The sequence below is a fragment of the Rhinoderma darwinii genome, chromosome 3 (genome assembly GCF_050947455.1).
Source record: "Rhinoderma darwinii isolate aRhiDar2 chromosome 3, aRhiDar2.hap1, whole genome shotgun sequence".
In the NCBI taxonomy this organism is placed as follows: domain Eukaryota; kingdom Metazoa; phylum Chordata; class Amphibia; order Anura; family Rhinodermatidae; genus Rhinoderma; species Rhinoderma darwinii.
The window spans coordinates 419,347,572-419,365,290 of NC_134689.1; the positions used below are offsets into that span (position 1 = coordinate 419,347,572).

Here is a 17,719-nt window from a genome sequence, read left to right on the forward strand (position 1 = left end):
GGTTCGTTCTGGTTGAAATCGCTTGCATTTGTTTTTGCCTTTTGTGAATGGATGACGGATCGGACACACAATACCGCAGTTACCATCATGAGTTAACCGCACTGGGTCTTCTACCTTAATGGGTGATTTTATACCGAATACAAAACAATAAACAACCATTCATGTCCCTGAGAAATCTACTGCCGACGGTTTCACCGTTTCAGAATCGCACCGAAACTGCACTGTGTGAATATACTCCAACTTCTCCGATCTTGACCTCCTTGTACTTGTGTCTTGGTTTTCACTAATGAGAGAAGTGCTCAGCTGAGAATAATGAGGTGTCAGGAGGAGAGATGACTATGTGATGGGTGGAGTATAAAGTTCTGCTCCATGTGGAGGTATGACTATGTGATGGGTGGAGTATAAAGTTCTGCTCCTTGTGAAGGTGTGACTATGTGATGGGTGGAGTATAAAGTTCTGCTCCATGTGAAGGTATGACTATATGATGGGTGGAGTATAAAGTTCTGCTCCATGTGAAGGGATGACTATGTGATGGGTGGAGTATAAAGTCCTTCTTCCTCCACTCTCTCCTTGTGTTACTTCTTCTGCAGTCAGGATGGAGCTGTGGGTCAGGTGGAGTTGGTTGTTAGTGGTTCTTCTCTGTGGACCAGGCTTTAGCAGTTCCTTGGTTAGATACCAGCGCCAGTCAGACCCTAGGTGGAGGAACTATCAGCCTGGATGGGGATCTTCTAGAGGACTTGGACAACCTGTGTCTGGAGTGGGCTATCCTAGAGGAAACCCTTGGTCTCCAGTTCAGACTGGATGGGGCTCCAGGTATATTGGAGAACTTCAGCCACGACAGCTTACACAATCTCCAAACTCCCCTATCCGTGTGCAGTGTGGAGAGGACCGGCTGGTGGTGATGGTGACCAGAGACTTCTATGGGAATGGAAAGCTGGTGAAGCCCTCCGACCTGACCCTGGGTTCCTGCCGACCTGGACTGCAGACTACAGATACTACTGTGGTTTTTGCAAATGGCCTTCAAGAATGTGGGAGCAGCCTAGAGGTAAGCTGTGTAGTAATTTTAGATTGTAAAATGCCTCCTGTTTCTTGCCTTACGTGTTGTTCACATGGGCTGTATCTTTTGTATGATGTAATTGCATATGGTGGGACATGACATAGCTGGAGTCTAGGTTTGGAGCTGCTGTTCTGAAAGAGATCGTACAATGTATTCGATTCTTCGGTCCCATGCACACGACCGTAAAAAAAATCTCCGGAATTGCGGACTATAATACGGTCTGCAATTACAGACCTGACCGGTTCTATTGGCTGCGGACACCATTCCGTATCGATACGGATGGGTGTCTGTGCAGGGAATTATGGAGTATGTCCTTTGTTTCGTTTTTATGGGCCGTGTTCCCATACTTTGTATGGGAGCACGGCATGAAAATGTGGCCCGCGGCCGGCTGTGCCTGCAATCACGGGCCGTCATTATGAGCACGGCCATGTGCATGAGGCCTCTGTATGGGAGCATGGCCTGAAAATGCAACCCCCCCCCCGGAGGCTGGCCGTGATCGCAATCGTATGCATGAGGCCTTAGGGTATGTTCACACGGCAGCGTCCAATACGGCTGAAATTATGGAGCAGTTTTCAGGGAAAAACAGCTCCTGAATTTCAGACGTAAATTGCTCGTATTCGCGTTTTTTGCGGTGGCAATTATGGACTTAATTGTAGCTGTTTTTCAATGGTGCCAATGAAAAACTGCTCCATTTACATCTCAAGTGACATGCACTCCTTTTGACGCGGGCGTCTTTTTTTACGCGCCGTCTTTTGTCAGCGGCCCGTAAAAAAAATGACCGTCTGCACAGTACATCGTAAAACCCATTCAAATGAATGGGCAGATGTTTGCCGACGCTTTCAAGCAGTATTTTCAGGCGTAAAACGCCCAAATTACGTCCATAAATAGGGTGTGTGAACCCAGCCTTACTGTTGTCAGTCCTACCTAGAACAGATCTAGCAGAGCTAAGTTTCTTTGGTATTCGGGCACTATAGTCAAGAGGGTCTTCTTAATGCAGTGTTTGCCTGTTTTCTACAAAATGCTATGAATATCAGAGACCCACACAGCTCTGCTACATCTGTAGTCGTTAACACAACTGCTCGTATGCACAGGATATTGAATTCTAGTAAACATGTCCCCTTCCAACTCTGTGTGATCTGTAGCTTTCTGCAAGATGGCAGTAAATAGAAAGATGTACAAGAACAAGCTCCTCAGTACTACATTATATTAAAGAGAACATCCACGCTTTTAGTATGAGGCTCCTCCAGATACCACCCTCCCATTCCCTGAAGAATAATCCAGTTGACTAATCTTGTGATGTCTTCTTTAAGATGACCTCCGACTGGCTGATCTACACGTCCAACCTACGCTACACCCCCACTTCCTCCAGCATGATGCCAATTATTAGGTCCAACTCTGCTGTGGTTCCCATCCAGTGTTACTACCCGAGGTGAGTCGATACCAGTAGGCTGTCTCTACTAGTTTAAGCCATCAAAAATGGAATGCCTGTAAGCAATTCCTTGGAACCCACTTAAGCCAATTGGGTAGTCTACAAAGGCTCCATGAGATCCTTCAGACTGGTTGAGTTACAAGTCATGAAAAGTGTTTAGGAAGACTTTTAAGGGGGCATTTAGGGAGCTCTCTGCTGTCTTCCAACTGAGTTGTTGAGGACACTCACTAAAGCTGACCATACATTACTACTAGATTTTGGCAAGATACATTTTCGGCTATTTCCACGTGCACCCACTCGGCCGGGCTTGCAATTTGTCTGTTCCAGGAAACCCTTCTGACAGGAGATAATCTTTGCAACAAGGGGCAGACTTCTGACATTAACCTTCCTTTTATGACCATTTGAAGACCACTCCAATCTGAACTATTGAAATGTAATTTGCCTGAACAAGGTTGGAAACTGTTGCCCATTACACCTAAGGATCTATCTTGAAATGGTTAACTGTAGTTGATTACCTCATGGTTGTGCCCGTTTTGCTTGCTTTGTAAGTAGTTGGGTCTCGCGTCAAGTGGCTAGTCTCTATTTCATGACCACTGAGTACTTTGAACATATTTTGTAGGCCATTGCACTCGCTTAGTTCTATTAAACCTCCTTAAGTGCTTCTTTTAACCTCCCTTTAGACATGGCAATGTGAGCAGCAAAGCAGTCAAGCCAACATGGATTCCATTCAGTACCACAGTGACCACAGAAGAGCGGCTGGTCTTCTCCTTGCGTCTAATGACTGGTAAGTCTCTTTGCAGCAGTAGGATAGTGGTGCAGAGACTCCTGACCTATGCTAATACCCCAGTATTTTATTTTCAGGGGACTGGAGTGCTCCCCGTCAATCACTGGTCTTCCAGCTTGGTGACGTGTTCTACATTGAAGCCTCTTTGGATGTTCAGAACCATGTCCCGATGACCCTGTTTGTTGACAGCTGTGTGGCCACCATTACTCCAGACGTGACCTCCAGTCCCCGTTATGAGATCATCTCTAACAATGGGTGAGATTCTATCATCAATATTTTACTAATGTTCAAGGAACCCATGATCTAAACCAACTTTGTCCTACAGGTGCTTGATGGATGGTATGCAAGAAGATTCCTCTTCAGTCTTTGTCTCCCCAAGATCACAAGCGGAAAAGCTTCACTTCATGGTTGATGCCTTCAGGTTCACTGACCGTGATCTCTCTACGGTGAGAGCTTTAACATAAACCTATTGGGCCATCATGTAACTTTGTTTTGATGAAAATAAAAACATGAGTGCCGTTGCAAAAAAATTGCCCCGCAGTGTTTACTTCAATGGAGCAAAGCGGCTGAATTGTATTACCCAACAGGACTGGTGAACATGTGTAGTACTTAATTTCCTTGCTTTGTCTTAGAGGGGGCCCATGATCATGGACAGTTTTGGCCGCCTATAAAAGACTGTAAATTCCTCACTCTGTAGTATTTATCGGAGCTTGTGTATATGTCCCAAATCCCTAAAATGTAATGACTTGCAGTTTTTTAAAGTCTTACTATGAAAGGGGGAGGATATGATGACCAAATATAGGGTCTGAGAAAAGTGACCACTATGGGAAATGTCAACAGCTCTGACATGAACTGTAAATGTGTTGTCCTAGATCTATATCACATGTTCTCTGAGAGCTGCTGACATCAACCAGACCCCTGATCCAGTGAACAAGGCCTGCTCCTACAACAAGGCTACCAGTAGGTGAGACCACATACAAAGGGTGAGTGCCTTGGCAGCACAACACCTGGTGGTGTCTTGGACAACAGTGGTATGTGTTGTTCAATGGCTGGAACTCTTGGTTGACTATCAGTCTCTTCTAGTTGGTCACCCATTGAAGGATCAAGAGGGATCTGCCAGTGCTGCACCACCAGGAACTGTGCTACTGCTTCAGGCCAGAGAATGACATGGGGCTCCTCACTTGGAAGACACAGAGGATTTGGGAAGAGAGATGTTGGTGAGTTCATTGTCCTTAGACCTCCCTATCTAGAATGTAGTACCTAGATGTTAGTGCTGCACATACACTATGCATTGATTTGGGCACTAGCTGAAGCTGCTGTTATGTTGAGGTACACGATTTATCCCTGAGCCTCCTAATTCTGTAGTTTACTTATAAGGTGGACTCCCAATGCTGCAAAAGTAGCTCAAACATACACATTGAGATAGAGATTAGGCTATGATGTAATTATAAAACCACCCTTAGATTTGGTAGAATACATTCTCCACAACTTTGACCTCTATGCAAACTTTTGTCAAAGCATACCGAGAGTTGAAGACTCCACTAATTCTCCGTGTGCTTTAGCAGCTTGTAACTGTTGGTGACCATGCTTGTACGTGATCTTGGTTTCAGTATAGACCTCTAAATATATTTCTGTGATTACTTAGTCTACATTTCTTCATTGTTCCACCAGGTTCTCCTGTAGAGACACATGTCCTGGCCACACTGGGTCCTCTTCTAGTGACTGGAGGCAAGCCTAACCAAATCTCTGGAGCAGGACACACTGAAGCTTCCAGAATGACTGCAGGACATCGACCTCTACAGCTGTGGGTTCTGGTGGCCATCGGGTCTGTCAGTTCAGTAGTTGTTGCTGTTGGTCTTACTATGGTTGGAAAATGTCTTCTGAACAGGTTCTCCCACAAAGAATCTGTGTAGAAATAAAACTATTTTGGTTAATCCTTGTCTCATTCTCGAGTCTCCATGAAGTGTTCAAACTAGTTCTTGCCCTGTGGTATGGCGGTATTCATACGTTGACTTTGTTTTGTATAGGGAGGTTGAGTAGGACTGGCTGCCAACTGTGTGAAATACCACAGATGGATCACTTTTTGCAGATTCCTCTTGTATGGATTCTTAATATGGCTCCTATAGAACTCCCTTGGCTCATACTGTTTTGTGATGGCATTCAGGGTCTCATTCATATCGAATCAGAAATGGCTATAAAAGAAGCAGACACAACCTGTTTGCAGCTCACTTGTCAGCTTTGCTGTTTAGACTGGGACAGGGTCACCAGAGCCTTCTCATTAGAAGGTGGGTAGTTAATGACTGCTCTATTGTACTGCTGGAAGCCTAGAAAAGGAAGAGTAACATTATATACAAATAAGGCTCTGTTTGCAGCTCCCCTGTCACTCCGGTGGAGGGGCTGTACTCCACTTCCTGCAGGGCTTGTACAGGTGCATTTACCGGCCCAGTCAGGTGCTGTATGTACAGAGATCTTCTCCCCTAGAGGCAATGATCTGAATACCACTGTACAAATTGCATCTGATGTAGTATGCCACAATGTTAGAGGCCCGTGCTTCTCCTAGAGCTGTCATGTGCCTGAGAGCTTAGGCTGTGTTCCTGCATTCCTATTTAACCCTTTATATCACCTCTAAGACGCTGCTAAACTTGTCCTGTTACAAGACCGTTATTAGAAATTATTTATGGTTAATTGGTTCTAATATTTTCACTTTTAGACTACAACAGCTGTTACCCTTAACCCCTTCACTGCCCACACATGCTCCAATAGCTGCCCCTATACAGTAAAATTTCCCCTTAGCTGCTCCTAGTGCCCATGTACATGGTGCCACAGTATCCCCTGTAGAGTGCCCATATAGTGCCACACCCCTGGAAGATTTTACCACCCCCCCCCCTTGCAGATAGCACCATTGAGTCTCCCTCTAGGAGCTGATGCATTGACCAGGCTGGGTATTCCGCTCCAGGAGGAGCCCCTGATGTCACCATCATATATGGACAGTGATGTCAGGGGTTCCCTCTAGGACAGTGGTTCCCAACCGGGGTGCTGTGAGAACCCTCCAGGGGTGCTGCACACTCCTCTGAACCACTGTGGTCGTGCTTTTCCTCAGCGTGAAGCACATAGGAGGAAGAGATTTTTTTTTTGCAGCCAACTTGAATTTATCACCCCCTACCTTCCTACATATAGCGCCACTGTAGCTGACTGAAGTAGCAAAATGCCCCTGTGGCTGGGGATTCCGCTCCTGAACGGAATGCTTGATGTCTCTGTCCATATGTGTACAGTGTCATCCAGGGCAACTCCTGAAGATTAATCCCCGCTCACAGCATTGCCCATGATTCAGCTCCAGGAGAAGCCCCTGATGTCACTATGGGATTCTGCTTCAGGGGTTGCTACTGATTACACTGTCCATGTATGTTCAGATAGGGGTTTTGCACGGATAGGCGCCCAACCCGAAGAGGAGTAGCTGCTATTACTTTGAAAAGCGCTCGTCCATGCAGACCAAAACGTTGCACACTGGCATCTAAAAAAAAAAAACACCAAACAAAAATTACCTTTATCTCAAATTGGTGTGCCGGATACTTTATTTTTTATACTGTCCATTTATGGACAGACATAACGCTCAGTTCAGGAGAGGAGTCCCCGACCACAGGGGGATTCTACTCCTTCGAGGAGTTACGGTGGCACTATGTATAGGATGCGGGGGGGGGGGGGGGTGCCATCTACAGAGGTGGGGCACTACCTACAGGGGGCATCTGTGAGTGGGGGGGGTGGCTGACTGTCATTTTATTGTGAGTGGGGTATGATGGTCTTCAAGTGGTTTGCACCTCTGACCTTCAATTGAAATTAATAGGAGGCAGAAAAAACCTGTGGTGCTTTTTTTGCCTACGTACTTTGCTTTCGCTTCAATGGTTTAAAACAAACAAAAAAAAAAAAAAACTCCGGACCGAACACAGTGCAGGGAGCCGGGCTCCTAGCATCATACTTATGTGCAACGCTAGTAGTAACTGCCTCTCCATGGAACTACTGTCCCGTACTGAAAACATGATTACAGTATGGGACAGTTGCGAGGCAGGGACTCCTAGCGTCGTACATAACTATGATGCTAGGAGCCCGGCTCCCTGCAGTGTGTTCGGTCCAGGACTTGTGGCCGAAATACGTCCGTCAATTACGGACGTAATGTGCTCATGTGAAGCCAGCCTAAGAGTGTAGTGCTTGGTTTTTAACAGTTTTCTGTCTTTTTCTCTAAACAATATTTGGTAGGGTTGACCTTAGGAGATTATTATTTATTATTTTTTGCCAGAGTTGCCTCGAGCCTGAAAAGGTTGGGAAACTCTGCGCTAGGAGAGGAATCTCTGGCCAGAGCAGCTGCAACGCTCTTAAGGGATTCTGTTCAAGTATTAGCCCCTGACCTCACTGTCCATATATGGACAGTTACGTCAAGGGTTTTCCAGTCCTCCGCGCTTAAAGTAGTGCTGTGACTGGAGTCCTCGAGTTGAGGAGCTACCACTGCTCCTCCTGTTTTGTACTAATGCTGAAGCAGCGAGCTGACAGTGCCTTGCTTCAGCATTGGGTTCAAATGTATGTGTCCTGAATACGCAGATACAGTTGATACTGGGACGTACCACTGGCTAAACGAGACACCAGGACACCTCCTGTAATCCAGGACTGGCCTGCTGAATCCAGGACTATTGGGAGGCATGATCTCCTTAACCCCTTCAGGATTCTTTGTTTCTAGAAAATCCTGGGCTGGCTCCCACTGTATACATGGGTTATAGGTGACCAGAGTTAGAAAGAGCGCTAATTTCCTTTTTATAGTTATGGTCCATGGAGTGTGATCCAAGGCTTCAATGTGACATAGAGGTCCCTGAAGTTATATGACCAACTCCAGATGGAATTTAAGCAGTCCCCTATCCTTGGCTTAAGGAGAACTTATTCAATGATGATTTTCTCTACCTCCAATATCCTACAGTACAACATGAAGAGCCCATGAAACGACTAAAGGGCCTATGGGGAGGTGTAAACCTCTGGGTTCATCTTCATTAGCTCTTTACCATTCGCAAACAGAGTAGAAGGGATCCAGCCTGAGGGCCATACCACCCTTCCCTCCAATAGGGGGTCTAAAGTGTTGATATGAACTAGTGCAAGAACAGAAGAATCTCAATGTACACACCTGATCATTCGTAAGTGGTGGCGTTTGAAGTGGTGGCATGGACCAAAAATGAGTAGACTCCATTTTGAGTGGCCCTTTTATATGTACACCTCTGATCAAGGTTGATGAATGTTAGAAGGATGGTTTGATGCAGTGGTGGTGTGGACCAAGACCAGAACAAGGAGGCCTTTTTTGAGTGTTCATTGGGGCCTTTCTCCTGTATATACATCCTTTGATTATTTTTTGTCAGTGTTGGAGGCACGGTGGTGTGCAGTGGTGAAATGGACTGGGACCAGAACAAGGTGGCCCAGCTCCTCTGTTTTTATCCAGATCTGATCTCTGCCTGGCCAAAAGCTTCTCATGTAAATGCAATCTTAGGCTAGAATCACGCAACTTTTTGATGCAGATTTTAGGATAGTACCGCTGAGTTTCCCGCATAATATCCCAAAATGTGAAGTGCGACCTTCCAAGACTTTATGGATTTCCAGTTGTTCCCAGAACAATCATTTGCTCCTGATTTTGTGTAGGTGCAGATAAAGCCCTTCCATGGTGTACATAGAAACGAGGGGGTCCTATAATAAAGATCAAAATGGGGCATTCCCTTATAATTCCGAGTAACAACACAGGATCTTGTGGCCCCAACACCTTTCTTGTCCCTTCAAACCCACTCCTTTGTTTCCTAACACTGTATGGAGAAGGGATTCCTTAACAGGTTCTCATTACCCAAAAGCGGCACCCGCTCTCCAGGGGCCCCGTGGCAGGAGCATTGGTTACCTCTGTGGTGCGTTTTGCCCAGTGATTTTGGATATGATACATCTGAATTCACATGAGATGATGCAAGAGGTCATGGGGCAGGCTGCAACTTTGTAGCGACCTTGTGACTATCACAAAAACTCTTGACAAAGCTGAAATTTTTGTATGAGTAATTATACCACGAGGCTGGTCTCACACGGGTGTAATGGACCTGTATTACGACTGCAGGATCCCTATGAGGCTTTTAGCTCCTGCCATTGCTTCATAGGGATGCGTCCGCATTACACTCGTGTGAATCCGGCCTTGGCAAAAGTGTAACGTAAGGCTCCTGGGCCTAGATACAAAATCTGTACCAGGGCCTCGACCCTCATGTTCTGGTCATAGTACTGTGTCCTCCTCTGTGGCTGGGGAGCAGTTGGACCCCCTCAGACCCCAGGTGCGACTGTAACCTCTGCACCTCTATAGCTACGTACCTGGGCCTCAAGCGGAATTCACACAGGTGGTATTTTTATGCAATTTTTTTGGAGGCAAACAAAGGAGTGGATATGAAAGAGAGAAGACACTTCAGTCCTTATACATTTCTTTCCTCTTGCATGCACTCCTGCCTTTGGCCCAAAAATATGTAGGTCTTCGCAGACGTCCCAACTTTATAATTGCGATTTGCGGGTCATCGTACTTCCCTTGCTGCTTTGCTAATAAACATCCCAAAACACCCACTTTGGGGCATATTTGCATAGACCTCGCCCCTTCATGGTCCGAGGCTTTTGTGTGTGTGTTTTTGGCCAGGTGAGGGTATGCTTACATTACTCATTTTTGGACGTCTGTTGGACGTGCAGTTTTTGAGAGTTTTTTGAGCCACACACAGAAGAGGACACAAAGGAAAGGAGATGCATCAGTCTTTTCTTTAGACCTTTTCATCCTTTTAGATTCAATCCTGACTTTGGCTTAAAAAACTGCATCAAAACTGTGCTGTGTGAATACACCCATATAAAAAGGGGCAAAAAAATCTGTGGAAACTACATGTGTGTTGGCAGCGTACGTCGGACCTATGTGGCAGGAGGATTTTCCGACATATACCACGGTTTGAAAAGATTGGCGCAGTTTTGCCTGTTTCCAAAATAACTGCAAAAAACATGGAGAAAACGGTGACAGAAACAATTCAAAAACAATTACAAAAGTCACTGGAGAGATTCCGCCCTGTGTGCACTTACCCTAAGCGTTTTAGTAGGTGCATCCGAAAACGTATTTGGCAAACTACATCTGAAAGTGGATGAGGTTTTTGTATTGTGGTTATTTAGCGCAGCTTTGTGAGTCTCATGCGGTTATATGAGCTTTTTCAAGACTTTTCTGAAGTACTTCCTGTCAATATGCCGGGTGCTGGCGCGATGACCCACGATTTGTCAAAGCAGCATAAAAAATAACAGGAGAAGAACCGCATTTACCATCACAAGTTGACCACGTTGCATCTTCTACCTTAATAGGTGATTTTATACCGAACCCAATATAATAAACAACCATTCATTTCCCTGAGAGATCTATTACCGAATGCTGCACTGTTTCAACTCCGCAACTAAACTGCACCATGTGAATATACCCCAATTTCTCACATCTTGACCTGTCAATCACTTATATCTTGACCTCCTTGTACTTGTGTCTTGGTTTCCATTAATGAGAGAAGTGCTCAGCTGAGAATAATGAGGTGTCAGGAGGAGGTATGACTATGTGATGGGTGGAGTATAAAGTTCTGCTCCATGTGGAGGTATGACTATGTGATGGGTGGAGTATAAAGTTCTGCTCCATGTGAAGGTGTGACTATGTGATGGGTGGAGTATAAAGTTCTGCTCCATGTGGAGGTATGACTATGTGATGGGTGGAGTATAAAGTTCTGCTCCATGTGGAGGTATGACTATGTGATGGGTGGAGTATAAAGTTCTGCTTCCGCCACTCTCTCCTTGTGTTACTTCTTCTGCAGTCAGGATGGAGCTGTGGGTCAGGTGGAGTTGGTTGTTTGTGGTTCTTCTCTATGGATCATGCTTTAGCAGTTCCTTGGTTAGGCGCCAGTCAGACCCTAGGTGGAGGAGTTATCAGCCTGGATGGGGATCTTCTCGAGGACTTGGACAACCTGTGTCTGGAGTGGGCCCTCCTAGGGGAAACCCTTGGTCTTCAGCTCAGACTGGATGGGGCTCCAGGTATATTGGAGAACTTCAGCCACGACAGCTTACACAATCTCCAAACTCCCCTATCAGTGTGCAGTGTGGAGAGGACCGGCTGGTGGTGATGGTGACCAGAGACTTCTATGGGAATGGAAAGCTGGTGAAGCCCTCAGACCTGACCCTGGGTTCCTGCCGACCTGGACTGCAGACTACAGATACTACTGTGGTTTTTGAAAATGGCCTTCAAGAATGTGGGAACAGCTTAGCGGTAAGGAGTAGTAATTTTAGTTTGCAAAATGTATGTGTTCTGTTTTATTTCTTGCCTCACGTGATCCTCATGTGGGATGTAATTACAAATGGTAGGACACTACATAGGTGGAGTCCAGGTATAGAGCTGCTGCTGCTGTTATAAAGATCGTGTATTAGATGTCTTCCTATTGTGAGTTCTACCTGTAGCAGTGTTGAATTTATTTGGCGCCTTGTGCACTATAGTAAATTGGGTATTCTTAATGCAGCGTTTACCTGGTTTTCTACAAAAAGCCGTGAATATTCCAAAGACCACAGCTCTGCTACGTGTGTAGGTGGTAAATGAAAAACGCTGCTATGGAATTCGGAGCTTATTTTCTTCCATCTCTCTGTGATTTGTAGATTTCTTCAAGATGGCAGTCAATATAACGGTGTAGTACAGAGGAGCTTGGTTCATTTTTGAACATCTTTGCTTTAAAGAGAACATTTACATTTTTAGTAATTCTCCTAAAAACATCACCCAATGATTTCCATAAGTATAATCCAGATGACTAATCTTGTGATATCTTGTTTAAGATGACTTCTGACTGGCTGATCTACACGTCCAACCTACGCTACACCCCCACTTCCTCCAGCAATGTGCCAATTATTAGGTCCAACTCTGCTGTGGTTCCTATCCAGTGTTACTACCCAAGGTGAGTCAATATCAGTAGGCTGTCTCTACAGGCATTCTTTGGAGGGGGGACTTAAACTATTAAGCAGTTACTTGGAAAAGTAGAAGCCTCTAAAACTTTTCCTAACCTTATTTCCATGGCAGTTGAACTGCTCTTGTCTTCCAAGTGACTAGTCATTGTTTCCCCAACCAAAGCTGACCATACGCATGGCTGTTAGATTTTGGCCGGACAACCTTTCAGCCTTCTCCTCATATGCCCACCCGGCCGAGCTTGCTGGTTTATTGCAATGAGGTGAAGGAGGCAAACGTGTTAGAGGTCTCCTTGAACAGAATCTACTGACATTGGAGTGGTCGTCAAGAGGTTCTAAAAGGAAGGTCAAGCAACTGAGATTTGACTAACCCAAAAAATTTATGTAACTGATATCATTCCATTGGTTCCATCGTGAAAAGGTTGTCATCTGTAGTTTACTTCGTAGCTGTCCCGGTCTTTCTTGCTTTGCAAGTGGCCACTTGAAATAAGAGCCTGCCTTAACTAGTCTCTTAAGTTTCCAAGCAGTGCAATGGCCCATCGGATATGTACTCAGTTCTAGTAAATCTCCTTAACCGCTTGTTTCCACCTCTCTAGACATGGCAATGTGAGCAGCAAAGCCGTCAAGCCAACATGGATTCCATTCAGTACCACGGTGACCACAGAAGAGCGGCTGGTCTTCTCCTTGCAGCTAATGACTGGTAAGTCTCTGCACCACTATCCTACTGCTGGAGACTCCTGACCTATGCTAATACCCCAGTATTTTATCTTCAGTGGACTGGAGTGCACCCAGTTCATCACTGGTCTTCCAGCTTGGTGACATGTTCTACATTGAAGCCTCTTTGGACCTTCAGAACCATGTCCCGATGACCCTGTTTGTTGACAGCTGTGTGGCCACCATTACCCCAGATGTGACCTCCAATCCCCGTTATGAGATCATCTCTAACAATGGGTGAGTTTCTGTCCTCAATACTGTATTAATCTTCTAGGAGCCCATTATGTAAACCAAATCCATCCTACAGGTGCTTGATGGATGGTATCCAAGAAGACTCCTCTTCAGTATTTGTCTCCCCAAGATCACAAGCTGAGAAACTTCGATTCATGGTTGATGCTTTCAGGTTCACGGACAGTGACCTCTCTACGGTGAGGGCTCCTACTTAAACCATATTATGCTCAAATGTAACCCTTTGTGCAAGCATCCACAAATTGGCCACACTCAGTAGTGTATCTGAGAATGTGTGTATGTGGCCTAAAGCCCTAAATCTGAGAAAGTTGTGTTTTTTGTTTTGTGTTTTACTATGAACCGAGGATCAATAAGGTCTTAGACAAGTGGTCACTTTCCTAAGTGTCCAATAGCTTTGACATGGTCTCTAAATGTGTTCTCCTAGATCTATATCACATGTTCTCTGAGAGCTGCTGACATCAACCAGACCCCTGATCCAGTGAACAAGGCCTGCTCCTACAACAAGGCTACCAGCAGGTAAGACCACATACAAAGGGTGTGTGTCTTGGTTCCAATGACTAAATAACACATACCATTGTAGTCCATGCAATGACTGGAACTCTTGGTTGACTTTCGGTCTCTTAGTTGGTCACCCCTGCAAGGAGCTAGTGGGATCTGCCAGTGCTGCACCACCAGGAACTGTGCTACTACTACAGGCCAGAGAATGACATGGGGCTCTCCACCCAGAATACCTAGAGGATTTGGGAAGAGAGATGTTGGTGAGTTCAAGTTGTCCATAGACCTCACTATCTAGAATGAAGCACCTGGATGTAAGTACTGCACGTAGACTATTCATTGGTTTGAGCACTAGCTGAAGCTGCTTTTGAAACGGAGGTGCGTGATATATCCCTGAGCCTCCAAGAGTCTCACTACTTCCAAACTAGCTCAAACATAATTACGCTATAGCATATTCTTGCCACACAACTGTTTCAATGTGTTTTAAACTACCACTAGATTTGGTAGACTATAGATATTTGATAGAAGTTTTCTGCCATCTTTACCTCCTATGCAACTTTTGTGCTACGTGAGTGACGTCCAACCTGCTGCTTACCAGGTATTAAGACTACGATTCTCAGTATTCTTTTGACTGACACAAAACACTCGGCATGCTTTAGCAGCGTGTAACACTTGGTGACCACCCTTGTACATGATCTTGGTTTCAGTATAGATCTCTAAATATATTATTGTGTGATCTTAAGTAATCACAGCAACTCTTAATTGTTCAGGTTCCCCTGTAGAGAAACATGTCCTGGCCACACTGGGTCCTCTTCTAGTGACTGGAGACAAGCCTGACCAGATCTCAGGAGCAGCACACACTGAAGCTTCCAGAATGACTGCAGGACATGAACCTCTACAGCTGTGGGTGCTGGTGGCCATCGGATCTGTTAGTTCAGTAGTTGTTGCTGTTGCTCTCACTATCTTTGGAAAATGTCTTCTGAACAGATTTTCCCACAAATATGTATGCAAATAAAACATTTTGGTTAATTCTTGTCTCGTTCTTGAAGTGGCCAAAACACTGTTCAAATGAGTTCTTGGCCTGTGGTATGGCGGCATTCATACAGGGACTTCACTCTTTATAGGGATGTTAATCTATCTGAGGTTGCGTAGGACTGGCTGCCAACTTATTTTTTTTCAAGAGCTCTCTCATGTTGAAGCTTCAGTATCACACTGACTACTCTTCTTCCTGTCTGCCGATGTGCTTGAAGAAATTTCTTAGACTTCCTTTGACAGGTGGGACATGTTCCATGGCACCTGAAAGGGAAAAGCGCTCCCTTGTGGGAAGAGAGTTGGAGAACTGCAGTATAACAGCCAAGTGGGGTCAGACTGGATTGCCAGTATACCCTTGGGTAGGTTTGAGCTCTGACACGATAATGAGTCCAGCAAGGGGTGTGGTGGCCGTGGGCCCACTGAGATGGTGGGGCACAGTGTGTGGGGTGGGCCATGGTGGTATGTCTGTCAACTGAATCTGCGTCCTCAGGGCACAGATGCAGGAGGGAGCAGCCAGCTCCCTGCTTCAGCATTCACTATGTAGCACTGGCCGTGAGTGACTTGGCACAGACAGGTGCAATGCATTGACATCATTGTGCCAGTCTGTGCAGAACCACACATAGCAGAGGGATCTCCTCCACGCGTTGTGGGGATTGGTGTTTTTTTTTTAAATTAGGCACTGTGGGGGGCAGCTATGGGGCATTATACTGTATAGGGGCAGCTATGGAGGCAACATGCTGTGGGGGGGGGGGGGGGGGTTGCTATAGGGCCATTATTTAGTGTCGGGCAGCTATTGGGGGCATTATACTGTGTGGGGGTATTATGTGGGGAGGCGCTATATTGTGAATGGAGGTATGTAAACCGTGTAGTAGTTATGGAAACGCGATCTATGCTGATTACATATGACTGACGCTGCCGGATGCATCTCTGCGGTTGACAACTTGGGTTGTGGTCTGTGGATGTGTTTCACCCCCCCCCCCCCCCCCATGCTACACCTCTGAGCAGAAGACAACTCCATTAGGATTTGACTTTGGAGCCACTAGGCGCTCTTAAGGGTTGGATCACAAATTCCCTATTAAATCATAAGTCCTGAAATTAAAAGTGGACATGTAGATGGAGGGTGGTCCCAAGGACCCTGGTCTGACAACGTAGCCATACATAAAGTACAGGCAGGATTGTAACCGGATTTGTGGAGGACTCTGCTCGCCCTATGAAAATCTGGCTAATATCGTCATACAGTGCTGTGCCACTAACTTTGCCACGGTTTTGATCGCCCTCATTGTTCCTACATAAATGGGACGATGAAACGCAATGTCAGCCACAGATGAGACCAGAGACACTTACCTCAGAATACTTCTCCCCCTATTGTTCCTACAGAAGTGGGAGAATTTTCTTGGACATAGGGGGAAGGAATGTATGGCCCATGGCTGTAGTCGTTGGGCCACAATCGTGGGAATGGCTCGGCCTTAAGATGTGATGCATTTATTAAGAGGCTCTTCCCTCTCCATAAATGCATCGGAGGTTATTCCAATGTTTGTCTGTTAGGACTGAGGGAGAACAGATTTACGTTCTAAACTAAAGCATTTCCTTTTTTTGTTTACACTCCTGGCTCTGGCTAAAAAAAACTTTAGGTCTTCGCATATGTTCCAATTTTTGAATCCCCATTTGTGGGACATAGTCCCTTCCCGCTCCACCAACATACCATTCCCAGAACACCCACTTTTGGGAATATTTGCATAAACTTCTCCCCTTCAAGGTTCATGGCTTTTGTGTGTGTTTTTGGCCAGGTGAGTCTAGGTTTTCTGAGGTCTGTTTTATACATGTAGTTTTTTTGCCTGCCGATCAAAAACTGCACTCATGTAAACGTACCCTTAGGCTGAATTCAGACAACCGTCATATACGTCACCGTGACGGCCGTTAAAACGGCCGTCACATTGACGCATGTATTTCATTGGGGCCGTTGTTTCAACGGACTGTGTGAAGGGTCTGTTGAAATATAGAACATGTCCTATTTTCTTCCATTTTCACAGATCCCTTGTTCGTGTGAATCTGGCCTTAGGCTGGAATCACAAGTTTTTGATGCAGTTTTTGGAGCCAAAGCCAGAAGTGAACCCAACAGGAAAAAATATATCAGTCTTTCCTTTTCTATCTACTCCTGCAAAAAACACTGCACCAAAAATTGCATTAAACCAGTGTGTGTGTGTGAGAATCTAGTCTTAGGGCACATTTAGATGAGAAGTTTTTGACCGCACGATTTCTTACATCATGTACAGGCAGGATTCTGACCGATTTGCAGCGGTTTAAAATGTGGCGTTTACCTGTGAAACTTGTAAAATCCATACAGGCAAAAAGCGCATTAGAAACAGCGGTAAAATCAAGCCGGTAAAAACATCTCCGCTAAATGCACTCTCAGACATTTTTGTAAAAGAAAGGACAGTAAAATACTTTCCTGCCATTATAACAAAAAAGGTATTGGCCAGGTTCACACACACGCAGTTTTAGTGCAGTTTTTGCCACAGTTTTTTTTAGCCACACACAGGAATGGACACAAAATAAAGGAGTTGCATCAGTCTTTTCTTATACCTTTCCTTCCTTTTAGATTTACTCCAGGCTTTGTCTTCAAAAACGGCATCAAAAACTGTGTGAATATACCCATGAAAAAAGGGGCAAAAATCAGTTGAAACACCATGAAAACTACGTAACGAAAACGACGCAACAAACACCACGAAAACGACGCAACAAACACCACGAAAACTACGCAACAAACCACGAAAACTACACCACGAATACGACGCAACAAACACCACGAAAACTACGCAACAAACACCACGAAAACTACGCAACAAACACCACGAAAACTACGCAACAAACACCACGAAAACGATGCAACAAACACCACGAAAACGATGCAACAAACACCACGAAAACTACGCAACAAACACCACGAAAACGACGCAACAAGCAC

At 45.3% G+C, this 17,719-nt stretch overlaps 2 protein-coding genes across 2 annotated transcripts; both read left to right on the forward strand.

Annotated features, from left to right (window-relative positions):
• Positions 1–595: 595 nt before the first annotated feature.
• LOC142748445 (zona pellucida sperm-binding protein 3-like) lies at positions 596–5,183 on the forward strand. The gene is made up of 8 exons (XM_075855543.1): positions 596–1,045; positions 2,368–2,486; positions 3,167–3,270; positions 3,348–3,525; positions 3,596–3,716; positions 4,143–4,234; positions 4,354–4,487; positions 4,942–5,183. The coding sequence occupies exons 1-8, from the start codon at positions 596–598 to the stop codon at positions 5,181–5,183; spliced, it is 1,440 nt and encodes a 479-aa protein (XP_075711658.1).
• A 5,957-nt stretch (positions 5,184–11,140) lies between these two features.
• Positions 11,141–14,737, forward strand: LOC142750598 (zona pellucida sperm-binding protein 3-like). Its single transcript, XM_075859596.1, has 8 exons — positions 11,141–11,584; positions 12,139–12,257; positions 12,861–12,964; positions 13,038–13,215; positions 13,286–13,406; positions 13,652–13,743; positions 13,852–13,985; positions 14,493–14,737. The coding sequence occupies exons 1-8, from the start codon at positions 11,141–11,143 to the stop codon at positions 14,735–14,737; spliced, it is 1,437 nt and encodes a 478-aa protein (XP_075715711.1).
• Positions 14,738–17,719: the final 2,982 nt, after the last annotated feature.

Coding starts and splice junctions, on each gene's coding strand:
- LOC142748445 (XM_075855543.1), top strand. CDS start 596: ATGGAGCTGTGGGTCAGGTGGAGTTGGTTGTTAGTGGTTCTTCTCTGT. Junction 3,526..3,595: donor GAGATCATCTCTAACAATGG/GTGAGATTCTAT, acceptor TTTGTCCTACAG/GTGCTTGATGGATGGTATGC. Junction 4,488..4,941: donor ATTTGGGAAGAGAGATGTTG/GTGAGTTCATTG, acceptor TTGTTCCACCAG/GTTCTCCTGTAGAGACACAT.
- LOC142750598 (XM_075859596.1), top strand. CDS start 11,141: ATGGAGCTGTGGGTCAGGTGGAGTTGGTTGTTTGTGGTTCTTCTCTAT. Junction 12,965..13,037: donor CTCCTTGCAGCTAATGACTG/GTAAGTCTCTGC, acceptor TTTTATCTTCAG/TGGACTGGAGTGCACCCAGT. Junction 13,986..14,492: donor ATTTGGGAAGAGAGATGTTG/GTGAGTTCAAGT, acceptor TTAATTGTTCAG/GTTCCCCTGTAGAGAAACAT.